This window comes from Camarhynchus parvulus, chromosome 5 (assembly GCF_901933205.1).
Source record: "Camarhynchus parvulus chromosome 5, STF_HiC, whole genome shotgun sequence".
Classification (NCBI taxonomy): Eukaryota; Metazoa; Chordata; class Aves; order Passeriformes; family Thraupidae; genus Camarhynchus; species Camarhynchus parvulus.
The window spans coordinates 58854030-58866564 of NC_044575.1; the positions used below are offsets into that span (position 1 = coordinate 58854030).

At 53.0% G+C, this 12535-nt stretch overlaps 1 protein-coding gene across 1 annotated transcript; it reads left to right on the forward strand.

Annotated features, from left to right (window-relative positions):
- Positions 1 to 2918: 2918 nt before the first annotated feature.
- BMP4 (bone morphogenetic protein 4) lies at positions 2919 to 5925 on the forward strand. The gene is made up of 3 exons (XM_030949307.1): positions 2919 to 3051; positions 3565 to 3941; positions 4890 to 5925. The coding sequence occupies exons 2-3, from the start codon at positions 3572 to 3574 to the stop codon at positions 5729 to 5731; spliced, it is 1212 nt and encodes a 403-aa protein (XP_030805167.1). The 5' UTR covers positions 2919 to 3051; positions 3565 to 3571; the 3' UTR covers positions 5732 to 5925.
- Positions 5926 to 12535: the final 6610 nt, after the last annotated feature.

A 12535-nucleotide genomic window follows, 5' to 3' on the forward strand; every position in this document is an offset into this window, starting at 1 on the left:
GGGTTGAAACAAAACTGAGCAAATAATTGCCCCTCAGCTGCTGACCCCTGGGCTGGCTCTGGGGCTCCAGGATGCCTGCCAGCTCCTGGGCTGCTCACTGCCACCAGCAGTCTGGTGTCACAGCCAAGGTCTGCATGTGATGGATCACCCCTTGGTCTGGCCAGCTTTCGCAGGGTAACATCCCCAACGCTCCCTCTTCCAGAAGAGACCAATGGTTTTGCCACCCAGGTGCAGAGATTCCCAGAAGGTTTTTCACAGAAGACAAGAGAGGAAAAAACCTGGCAGCAGATCCCTTAGACTGGGACTGGGTCACAGGCAAGACCACCATCGATCCCCCATCACCCATGTGAGGTGTGACTGGGGAGCTGAGCCTTGCATTGAGTGCAGACACAACATTCTCTGGTTTTGATGTGCTGGATCTTTAATGTTGCATCCACCGCTGAATTAAGCAGTGTTTGCTTTTCAAACCTTCCACATTTGTATTTTTAGCTCCGTTTTGGCATCACTTTTTTGGTTGGAATATATAACACACTGGGTTGTTTAGTGTGCCTGGACCGAGTTCAGCTGATGTGTAACTCCACGGGCTGGAGCAGAAGCTCAGTTCAAGGTGAATTACACTCTATGAGGCCAAGGAAATACAGCTTCTGTAGAAAGGCAGCCCAGCTCCTTCAGTAAACGCTACACTATTTCCATCCATGGTTATTCCTTTGTGGTTTGGATTATGTATTTACATTTTACGGAATAAATACTACAGCTTTCCCCATGACTAACACTTCTTAGTAACCAGGGAGCTACTCAAATACGCTCTTGCTTCCTACGAGACCCCAAACCACACTGCTCTGCCCTGGCTCTCTGGCCCCAGCGCAGGGGCACGGTTAACCAGTGTTACATAAGCAGTTTTTGGGATCTCAGCTCAGCAGGATGGCTTAGGAGAGCTGGTGCTGGATGCCGTGCCACTGAATTCCTCCGGGACAAACATTTCCAGCACGGCCACTCTCTGATCCCTACAAACCCTGAGCAAGGTCTTCAGACAAAGAGAGGAACATACCCCACAAAAAGGGAGCTGGTTGCTTTTCCCAGCCCAGAGGTCTGTTTTAGGAACAGCACTATACAGGCCCTCACGTAAACTTTGTTTATAGACTGGAGTATTTTCAATGAAAATGTTATTTAACTTAAAAAAAGTTGCACAGCAGCTACTCCCAAAATTGTTTTTCCTTGTTAAGAACAACACACAGTGTGATACATTTGAAATGGTGATAGCAATATTTCACAAATTTTGATGGATTCATAGTCCAAATACCTTGCTAACAGATGTTTCTTTTAAACTCGGAGTGGTATAGGAATAACTCAGAGATATTACAGTGTCAGCACTGCCTTTTATCTGTGCGTGTCCTTTCGGTGACATCCCTGGGCTTTTCTAATGCATGGGTCAGGTCTGAGCTCAAAAAAAAAAAAAGTGAAATATGAAAAGAAGGCATCTGTGATGGTGTGTGAGCTCTGGGGCAGGAGGGGCTGGGAGGACACCAAGGCGCTGGTGTGGGTTTGCTGCACTCAGGCACAGCAGCCCCGTGGTTTGTGGCCACAGTCATCGTTTCTGAGCTGGTTTTTGGTTGTGGTTAATTGATGAGCTTAGGAGTTCCCATGGCCACTCCATGACCACATCTTTTGGTCTCATAAATTAACTGTGTTCTCACTGTGGGTGACAGTTTGCCCAACACAAAGGGATACCCCAGCAGGGCAAAGGGACAGGTTTTAATGTCCTGGTGGAGCTGGCTTGATTTACCATGGGGTCACTCAGTCTACTCTGTGTCTCCAAAGGATGGTGCATCTGTCACACTTCCTTCAGAGGGTCTTTCCCCAGAGTTTCCTTCTCCACACTGTGTTCATACATTACCCCCAGTAGGTCAGAGAGTCACAGAATATCCTGAGCTGGAAGGGATCCACAAGGATCACCGAGTCCAAATCCTGGCCCTGCACAGGACAGCCCCAAGAATCCCACCCTGTGCTTGAATGTGTTGTGTCCAGTTAATGTGAGCTAATGGTAAACCAGTTTGTCCCAAACCCCTTCCTGGGAGCAGCCTCAAGCCTTGGGAAGCCTGGTTCTTATTCCCAGCCTAAAGCTGGCCCAAAACAATTCTGGGGTTGAACTGCAGGGCAGGGAGCATCTTTCCTCCCGGAGAGCCCCTCTGGAGCCGCCAGCTTTGGCCGTACACAGCCCGTGCGGGGCTGGGAAGGCGCCTGCTGCACACCTCGGTGGGGTCCCGGAGCCCGGCCTGGAGGGAAGGGGGACAGGGCTATTCAGGCAGCCAGGGAGAAGGATGAGAAAATCCGGAGGACGAGAGGGAATCCAGGGCAGGCACTGGGGATAACCCCTGGTGCTGGCAACGAGCTCCCAACCCCCTGGAGGGGACCCTCGGGGCTGGCGGGTGGTGGGAGCACAGGAGAAAACCGCGCTCTGCCGCCGTGCCTTTCCCCGCGCAGCTGCTTCTGGTTCCCAAGCACTCCCTCCCTTCTCGTCGGGGGACGGCCGACGAGAGTTTCCCGAGTTTCCCTCCCTTCCCAGCCCGGTGCCTCGGGGAGCACCGCGGTGCCCCGACCTCCCCGGGGACCCCGCCCCGGCCGTGCGGGGCCAGGGCGGGGCGGGAGGCTCCCCGGGGATGCACCTGAGCGGCGCGGGGGATCCCGAGGCACCGCACCGGCCCCGTCCCGCGCCCCGAGGCTCCGAGCGCGGCCGCTCCGCCGGGGGTCCCCGCGCTCCCCCGCTGCCCGGGCGGCGGAGCGGGCAGGGCCGTCCCCCGCGGGGCCGGGCCGGGCCGGGGGCGGGCCGGGGGCGGCGGGCCGGGCCGGGCCGGGCCGGGCTGGCGGCGAGCGCGGCTCCACGTGACTGCGGGGCCGGCAGAAAACCGGGGCCGGCGGCGGCGGCGGCCGCACTGCGCCGGGCGGCGATCGCGGGAGGCGCTCGGCAGCCGCTGCCCCGGGGCTTTCGGCGCGCTGGGTCCGGGCTGGCTCTCCAGAATCATGGACTGTGCTGATATGCCTTGCTTGCTGTCAGTGAGTACAGCCCTCTTCTTCCTCCGCCTCGCTCCTCGCTTTTTGTTTTCATCTCAGGGCTTTAACTTTTTTCCTTTTAATTTTTAAATTTTTTTTTTGAGAAAAACTTTTTGTTGTTCTTATCCCGGTGTCCCCTCCCGGGCTCCGGCGGCGCGTTCGCACCGGCGGCTGCAGAGCCGCGCGCCCCTTCCCTTCCCCCGCCGGGCTCCGCCGCCGCTGCTCCCGCTCCCGTCCCGTCCCGGCGGGGGCAGCGGGGCCGGGATGCGCCGGGATCCCGCCTGCCCGAGCGGGCTGCGGGGCTGCGGACAGCCCGGGCACGGCCGCCGGTCCCTGCCCGCCGGGGCGCGCCGGCTGCCGCTCGAATGGGGGCTGCTCCCCGTGCCCTTTTGCCATTTATTATTACTATTATTGCTACTATTATTATTATTTTTAAGTTTATTCGGAAGAGGAGGGGGGTTTCGCTTCTCATCCTGACTTTCCTTCTTGTTTGTTGTCGTATTTTTTACACCCCAGAGACACCATGATTCCTGGTAACCGAATGCTGATGGTCATCCTACTATGCCAAGTCCTTCTAGGAGGTACTAACCATGCTAGCCTAATCCCTGAGACCGGCAGGAAGAAAGTGGCAGAGCTTCAGGGACAAGCCGGATCCGGACGCCGCTCTGCCCAAAGCCATGAACTCTTGCGGGGTTTCGAAACAACTCTGCTGCAGATGTTTGGGCTCCGAAGGCGGCCTCAGCCCAGCAAGTCAGCCGTCATTCCTAGTTACATGCTGGATCTCTATCGACTCCAGTCCGGAGAAGAGGAGGAAAGCCTCCAGGAAATTAGCCTGCAGTACCCTGAGCGATCGACCAGCCGGGCAAACACCGTGAGGAGTTTCCACCATGAAGGTCAGTGATGGGAGGCGGTAAATTCCCAGCCCCGGTAGCGATCGGGATTTCCTTGCGTTTGGAAGCTCACAAATGCCTTTAGAAGCAGGACGTGCCCGGCCCTAAATTTATGGGAGGAAAACCACCCCCCCAGCCTGCCGTGTGTGGGTGACAGGCGTGCTGCTCGCGATTTTTTTCCAGCATCCTGTGCTTAACCCGAGCTTGACCATATTTTGTAGTGCTTTTGCTTCTGTTGACAACAGCGAGTTTCCTTCGGTGCCTCTGCCTCGGGGTCACTGCCTGGGCTCGCGTGGATTTAATGGCTCTGGATCGGATGCGGGAGTAAAGTGAGGGCGGGATCTCGCCCCTGGAGTGTTTCTTTTGAACTATCAAAGCAGTTGCTGCCTGCTTTTACTCTTAAGAAAAAAAGAAAAAAAAATCCCCCCAAACCCCGACTCGAATTTAATACTTACAGCTGTGTGTTTATAAGGTTTATTCAATAGACCCTTGTAATCTGATCCAAATGTTTCCTAGCGGATGTTTCTTTTCCAAAGTAAATCTGAATTATTAATCCAGCCGCATCATTACTGCGTTGGAATTTGCTTCTCTTTCTCCCCCTGCCCCCCGTAACAAGGCACCTCTGTGCTCCGTGGCGCCGCATCTCGCCGGGGAGATGATTTTGGAGAGACCGGGGGAGGAAAAGCTAAAGGGAAAAAGCCTCCCTGAACGGGGGAGGCGAGATGGGAAGGGGTGGAGTGCTCGAGGCGCGGCTGAGCCGGCGGTGCCGGGGCGGGAGCCGCTCCCGGTGCGGCCGGGCGGGATGCGCGGGGAGCGGAGCGGAGCCGGCGGCTGCCGGGCAGGTGAAGCGTGGGTGTGAGCTGTGCCTGTGCCGGGGCCGTGTGCCCCGAGGCTGACGTGCTCTTCTTTGCTTGTCTTACCTCTTCCCTCCCCTTCCCTGCTCTCCTCCAGAGCACCTGGAGGCCGTCCCGGGTCCCAGCGAGGCGCCCCGGATCCGCTTCGTCTTCAACCTCAGCAGCGTGCCGGAAAACGAGGTGATCTCCTCGGCGGAGCTGCGGCTGTACCGGGAGCAGGTGGAGGAGCCCAGCTCGGCGTGGGAGAGGGGCTTCCACCGGATAAACATTTACGAAGTGATGAAGCCGCTGTCGGAGCGCGCCCAGGCCATTACGCGCCTGCTGGACACGCGGCTGGTGCACCACAACGAGACGCGCTGGGAGAGCTTTGATGTGAGCCCGGCCGTGATCCGGTGGACCAAGGACAAGCAGCCGAACCACGGGCTGGTGATCGAGGTCACCCACCTCCACCACGCACAGACTCATCAGGGCAAACACGTCAGGATTAGCCGATCTTTACCTCAAGGGCGTGGGGACTGGGCGCAGCTCAGGCCGCTCCTGGTCACTTTTGGGCACGACGGGCGAGGCCACGCTCTGACCCGCAGAGCCCGCCGGAGCCCCAAGCACCAGCGTTCCCGCAAGAACAAAAAAAACTGCCGCCGCCATGCCCTCTATGTGGATTTCAGCGACGTGGGCTGGAACGACTGGATCGTGGCACCCCCGGGCTACCAGGCGTTTTACTGCCACGGGGACTGCCCCTTCCCTCTGGCCGACCACCTCAACTCCACGAACCACGCCATCGTGCAGACGCTGGTGAACTCCGTGAACTCCAGCATTCCCAAGGCCTGCTGCGTGCCCACGGAGCTCAGCGCCATCTCCATGCTCTACCTGGATGAGTATGACAAGGTGGTCCTGAAAAACTACCAGGAGATGGTGGTGGAGGGGTGCGGGTGCCGCTGACCTCTCCCTTCCCCGCCGCCCTCTCCTCCCTTTCTCTCTCCCTCCCGTCCCACCCCAGAACTGCTTGCTATAGCTGGACTCTTCTCTAAACTAAACGTTCACCTTGACCTTATTTATGACTTTATGTGCAAATGTTTTTGACAATAATGATCATATATTTTGACAAAATATATTTATAACTACATATTAAAAGAAAAAAATAAAATGAGTCATTATTTTAAAGGTAAATGCATTTTGTGTCTCGCCTCTCAGGGTGCTGCTGAGGCTGTGCTGGCTGGGAGTGCAGCCGGGAGTTTATTTTGTCTCCTTATCTTCTTACCCCCTCCCTCCTTCTCCAGTCCTTTCCCCCCACCCTCTCTTTTCACTTAAAGGCTTTGCAAATTTTAGTCTTTCTATTTCTCGCCGAGGTACCGCGGATCTCCTGGTGCTGGGGCTGTGCCACGTGGGAGATGAGGGTCCCTGGAGATTTAAGAGCCGCTGGGAATAGAGCCGACCTTGCTAACCTGGCCCAAGCCTTTCCAAAGCAACCCACCAAAAATGCATTTGAAAAGAAGGTGAAGATTTACCTGAGGGCTTTATGCTAAACCCGCTGGGTTTTATACCCTTGCTCTGACTTCAGGATTCCCCAGGTTTTAAAACTATTAACATTTCCCCCCCTCCCTTCCCCTCCCCACTGGAGATTGGGAAGCTTCAAAGGTTTCCACAGGTCCTTTGAAGATCAAATCACTCCATTACAATGCCAAAAAAAAAAGAAGAAAAAAAAGATATCTGGAGCAGTTAAATATGTGTTAGCTAATAGCTACCTGTGCTGTGTCCTTTCTAAATTGCTTCCGAGCAGGAAGGTGATTGGAGCCGAGCAGGTACAGTTGGAGGTGTCCAGGGCCTTGAAAACCCTGCCTCAAATGCATTGGAGGGGCTTGGAAAACAGGGAGCTGTGCCTGGGATGCGTGGTGTTGGGGCCTTGTGGGAGTGGGGAAGGGACAGCAGGGTGAAGGGTGCAGGATGCTTTCTTTTCCTTCCTTTTTTTATCCTTCTTTTCCTTTAATGATTGAAGCTTTCCAACCCTCCGAAAGGGGCAGCTTAGTTGAAACCAATAAAAACTGGAGCGGAAAGCTTGCCAAAAGCTTTGGCTCCCTGAAGAGTGCAGGTGGAGAGAGGAGATGGGAGCTGCGGGGGGGAGGAGAGCGTGGCCCTGTGCTTCTCTTGGACAGAAAAATTCCCCAGCCCTCGCCCTCCTCTGTGCCACTGAGGCTTTCCCAGCCCTCCATCCCAGCGGGTTCAGGCCACAGGGTCCCACCTGAGACCCTCGGGTGTCCCCGGGTGCTGGGGGGTCCTCCCAGGCTCCCAGAGCCCCACGGAGGAGCGATGGGTGTTGGGTCTCCGGGGCCCCCTCGGCCCCGAGCTGACACTCTCATTCCTGCCTTTAGAAGGGAAATGTGTGGCCTGGGGCATCGGCGACCTGCTGCCTCCCCTTTGATGCCTGCATATCAGACATAGCCATGCCAAAGAAAGAATTTCATTTTGAAGTGGCATCAGCTAAAGGCGAGCGCCTTTCAGCTGCCTGACAGGGCAATTACACACATCTCCCTCGATAACCCCGGGTCGGGTGGGAAAAGGGGGCTCCGGGCCCCCAGGCAGCCCTGGATGTGGGGCAGCCACGGTGGGAGGCTGTTTTCCACATTGGGAGGGAAAAAAAATTAAAGAAAATCACTGTGACTTTACTAAAAAGAAAGAGGCTTCTCCCAGGTTTGTTTCTGTGTTGGTCAGTGCATCCCAGGCTGTCCTGAGGCTGTTGTGGAGCTGCATCTGCACAAATGCCTCTTGGATTTAGGTCATTCTCCTGGAGGAGCCTCCTGCTTTGCTGCGTTCCTGCTGCTTTATGGAGCTGTTTATTTTGGTGCTTCTTTTTGCATTGCGTTTCAATGATGAAATCAAAGCTTTGACCCTGTGGAGGCACTTGCTTTTCTGTAGGTGCTCTTGTCCTGAAGCCTTTGGGAGATTTTCTTTTGCCTGAGATCCTCCATGGGGTGTTCTGCTCAGAAAGTGTAGGGAAAAAAGTCAACTGTTTAAAAAAAAAGTGTTTTAGTTATGTAAAATTTATAGGAATCTAAAGTGTGGTTATAAACCTGCTGACAGTAAGTGTGATCTCAGGGACAAAATACTCATGGATGGATTAAGGAATTTATTCATCACTGCTGAACTTCTGCATTTTACAGAGAACACAGGGGCTGAGGGCTCCTCTCCTCGTGTGCGTCCTTGTCACACATGGGAGGCAAACTGCTGCACAGCCTTGTGTGATTGGAGAGGCACTTAGTGAAATGCTCGAACTGCTAAATCATTTAAAAATAGGAAAACACCCCAAAACTGAAGTGAAGCCAGAATTAGTCCCTTTCGAGTTTCCATCTGACAGCCAGTGGTGGATTTTTTCCCCCCACTTCAATTTGTGCTGTGTTTTAATGGTGTTGACCTGAGCTCTCTTCACCATCCTGGCAAGGAGGAGCAGGGTTGGTTTTGGGAAGCTGGGAGTGAAGCATCAGTGTGGAGAGACCCAGGAATTCCTCACAGTGCTTCTGGCTGTTTTTTGTGCATTTCTTGCAGCAGTTATGGGGTTTAATCCCAAGCTGGAATTAACGTGGTGACCAATCCTGCCTGTTTGATGAGTGCTCTGTGCCACAGAAGGGCTGGTTTGGTTTGAGCAGGGCAGACCTGGAGTGAGGCTTACTCTCAGGCAACAAATGCTTATCTTTGCTTAAAAATATGACAAATGTATCATGCCATCATCCCTCTGGCTGTGGAACTTACTCCTTGCAAATGTGACTGATTTCAGAGCGAGAGCTGTGTTTGTGTTGGCTGGTGCAGGGATCCCTGGGAGGGCTGAGATAAGGATATCAGTTTAATCCCCCCTTATTCAGTCCAAGCTGTGAGCCAAAGGGGAGCAGGTTGAAGGTGGGTGTGCAGCCACTTCCCACCATCTGGTGTCCTTCTGGTGGCTGTGCCCATGGACCAGCATTCCCAGAAGTGTGAGCTGCATGGGAGATGATCTGCAGGTCACCACGATGAAGACTGCTCTGTGCCTTCCCCAGGAAGGTTGTGCCTTTGGATGCCTGAAAAGTACTGTCTGTGTGGCTTATGGATATAGGGAATGAGGAGATCTCAGTGGGGTTTTCCAGCTCCCTGTGCTCCAATGGTCACTGTGGTGGTGATGGTGAGAGCCCCTGGATGTTCTGGAATGATGATTTGGCTGAGCACAGGTGAGTGTGGGGTCAGGTGTGCTGGAAAACGGGGTCCCAGGCTCTGCCGTGTGTCAGGAGCTCCCCCCAGAGACCTGTGGTTACACTGATCCCATCTCCAGCCCTTTCCCTGTTGGCTTTAGGATCCCAAGAGTCTTCAGGCAGGATTTTCTTCTCCCAGCTGTAAATCCACCCCCAGTCCAAGTTTGCAGCATCACACGGAGCAAAGCTGCTGCCCCAGAGATGCCGTGGCTGAGGAGGCTGCACAGACAGCCAGGCTTTGCTTGCAGCCACAGGGGCAGAGGCTTTGCAAGTTATTTCCTAAAAATGCAGGTGGGTTTGGGAGAGAAGAACCAAGTTTTGCATGTTGCTATTCTGGGAGGGGCACAGAGGCTTTGCTGCAGAGCCAGCAATGGAAGACTGGGCCCTTCCCTGCTGCAGTGCTTGGACACCTCTGGAAAACTTCTCACCCATCAAAAAATGATGAGCACAGTCAGGCTGGGAGAGCTTGGAAATCTTGGCATCAACAGGGGCTTTGTTCTCTTTGTCCTGGGGTTTCATGGCATGAAGGCAGGTCTGAAGATCCTCTGCTGTGGAGTCTGTATCTGAAATCACAGGACCAAAACAGGTAAGAGGAGATATCAGTGACCCCTTATAGATAAAGGTTTTGAGCACACAGAGATGAAGAGACTTGGGCAGAGTCATGTGTGAAGAGCAGGCAGAGGCAGAAGAGGTACCTGACACCTCAGCCCTGTCCTGTGGTATGGCATAAAACTCTTCCCTGGTCTGGAGCCTGGCCTCCTGCAGATCCATCCCCTCAAACAGAGGTGGATTCCTTATAATACAATGGAGAGGAAGCTACCAAGTCCATGTTGTTTTCTAGGCAGGAATGATGATGACAGGGAGCATTAGGAATGGCACAGACAATGCTCATCTGCTTCATGGATCCTGCATTCAAGTCTGAAAGTGTAAAATAAGACTTTCAATACCTTAAGTTTCACCTGGCTTCCTAAGGAAGTGCCTGAAACTTGCTCTTTAGTCAACTGCAGAGTATCCATTAAGACACAATCGGTGAAGGAAAAATTCCATCACTTCCACCTTAGCAGAGCTCAAGGGGGTCTGAAGGTTCCATGGGGAACTCTGGCTCTGCTGGGTCAGCTGTGAGTAATTTATTCCATCCAGTAGATGAAAAAAATGTGCTGGGACTTTGGTTCTGAGTGGTGCATCCAGAACTTGCCCCAGCCTGGAGCCCTGTGCTGTTTTCTACACAATGTTTTTCAGCCACTGCCTCCTGCTCATGCCTTGATTCCATGTTTTACACAAGAACAGCAGGATCCCACTGATCCCTTGAGTTTTCCCAGATCTCTGCTTTGGCCTTGTGGAGAGCTGCTCTGAGCCCATTTGCTGAGCAATGGCAGTGGAGTTAATGGATTCATGTCCAGGAGAGGCTTCATAGAATCTCAAAATTCTTTGGAATGGAAGGAGCCTTTAAAGGGCTTGTAGTCCAACCTCCCTGCAGTGAGCAGAGACATAAAATCTCAGAATGGTTTGGGTTGGAAGGGACCTTAGAGCTCATTTCATTCCATCCCCTGCCATGGCAGAGACACCTTCCCTATCCCAGGTTGCTCCAAGTCCTGTCCAGCCTGGCCTTGGGCACTTCCAGGGATCCAGGGGAATCACTCCCAGCCCCAGAGCTGTGTTACAGACCACAGCCTGGGCCTTTTGCTCATCACCAGTAGGATTTCATCCTAGGAGGGACCTGTGATGAGCTGCCCATTCCATGGCATCAGGGTGCCAAGGAAACCCTTATCCAAACCCAGCGCTGTGCTTTGGACCTGTCCGTGTGCTCCAGGCGTGGCTGCATCTCAAGGTGCTTTACACCATCAGCATTTCTCCCAGTCCTCATTCAGGTGTGGGCACGGAATGTGTTTATAGATGCAGATTTTCCTTTCCACTTTTGGTCTGATTCTCCCTTTTTCTGGGGATCACAGATGTGCAGATCCGGGGAGACCACAAAGCTCCCAGAGGAGATGTTGGCTTCCAGTTCCAGCAGACTATGGATGGAAAATGTTGAAGCTACTCTATATTCACAATGAAAAAAAGGAAAGAGATCTGTGCTAATTCTCTCCAAAACTCCACCTGGTGCTGTGAGAGAAGGCAGGAACACAGCAGGCCTATAACAGCATTTTTCTGCAGCACCCATCAGTCTCCAGCTCTTTACAGGTCAGAGCTTCCAGACCCAAAATCAGGGTCACTGTATTTAATAGGCCACTGTGAACTTTGCATCCAGTAATTTATAGAATTGCTTTATAAGTTTTATATTTTTTTTTTCTCAGTGTAATCCTGTGCCAGAGATTCCCACACTTTGTTTATCCATTCCTTTTGAACTGTTGCCTTTTATTGGCTTTGAAACCATCACATAAAAGTTCATCTTCATGCCCCCCAATTCTTATGTTTTTTGGACACAGTTGAGTCCCACAGGCAAAGAGCAAGTGGTTTTCTAAGTAATCCACCCATCCCTCACCTGTTCCTTCAGTAATATGAGATTATGTGTTACAAAATGATCTCCTGATGCAGACTGTACTGTTCTACGTATCAGATTTGGGGAAGATGGTGACAAATCTGCATTGCTGTTCTTGGCTTTGTGGGTTTTGTCTGGGCTGTAATGCACACCTGCTATTTAGTACTGGCATCAGTGAAATCCTTCATGCCAAGATTAGCTCAGAAATGCCAAATTGATTTTACACCTCACCAGGGCAGCCCTGGACAGGATGTGCAGGTTGGAGGATGTTTAACAGGGAATTAAATAAATAGAAGCAAACACTCTGCTTGAATGGCACACTAAGCAGCTATCTCCAAAGGAGGAGGACTGGGGAGCTCAGTGAGGAGCCACTCATGTTCTTTTTTCCCTGATTTTTGGAGCAACCTGGGACAGTGGAAGGTGTCCCTGCTCATGGCGGGGAGAAGAACGAGATGAACTTTGAGGTCCATTCCAACCCAAACCAGTCTGTGATTCTCTGAAAATGCTTCTCTGCCTCACAGAAGCTCTTTGGGGAGCAGGGACTAAAGGGGTGAAGTGGTGGAAGCAGCACAGCCTCCCCATTGCTCCCCTGGCTGAGCTCTGATCTGCTCTGGGGGCACCCCACGCTGCTGGGCTGGTCCTGGGGGAGTTTCTTGCTGTTGTTCTACATCAAAGAGGAAAACCAGGGCCTTATTCCATCACTGGATGTCTGAGGAGAAGGGGTCCAACCCCACATGGCACAACCTGTTCCTCACCACAGAACCCTCATCCTCAGCCTTCACCTCATGAACGTCCCTGGCAGAGGCACCAAGCAAGACATCCCGTGGAACACCCTGATCCTGCCCACTTCTGGGCCCACAGCACCTGAAACAGGTATTTCTAGGTGTCACTTGAAGAGGTTTAACACATACAGCTTGAGGAGTCACTGTTTGTTTTGGTGTTTAAAAGGATTAAAAACAATCACGGCCGTGTTCCTTGAAAGACAGTTTGTAGAGCTGGACAGTTTCCCAGTAAGAGGCAGTCCCCAAGGACCATTTGCAAAGATAATATTTT

What these genes read in the sequence shown, in the direction of transcription:
- BMP4 (XM_030949307.1), top strand. Translation starts at nt 3,572, where the DNA reads ATGATTCCTGGTAACCGAATGCTGATGGTCATCCTACTATGCCAAGTC. An exon ending in GAGGAGTTTCCACCATGAAG is followed by an intron (nt 3,942 to 4,889) that starts GTCAGTGATGGG and finishes GCTCTCCTCCAG; the next exon opens with AGCACCTGGAGGCCGTCCCG.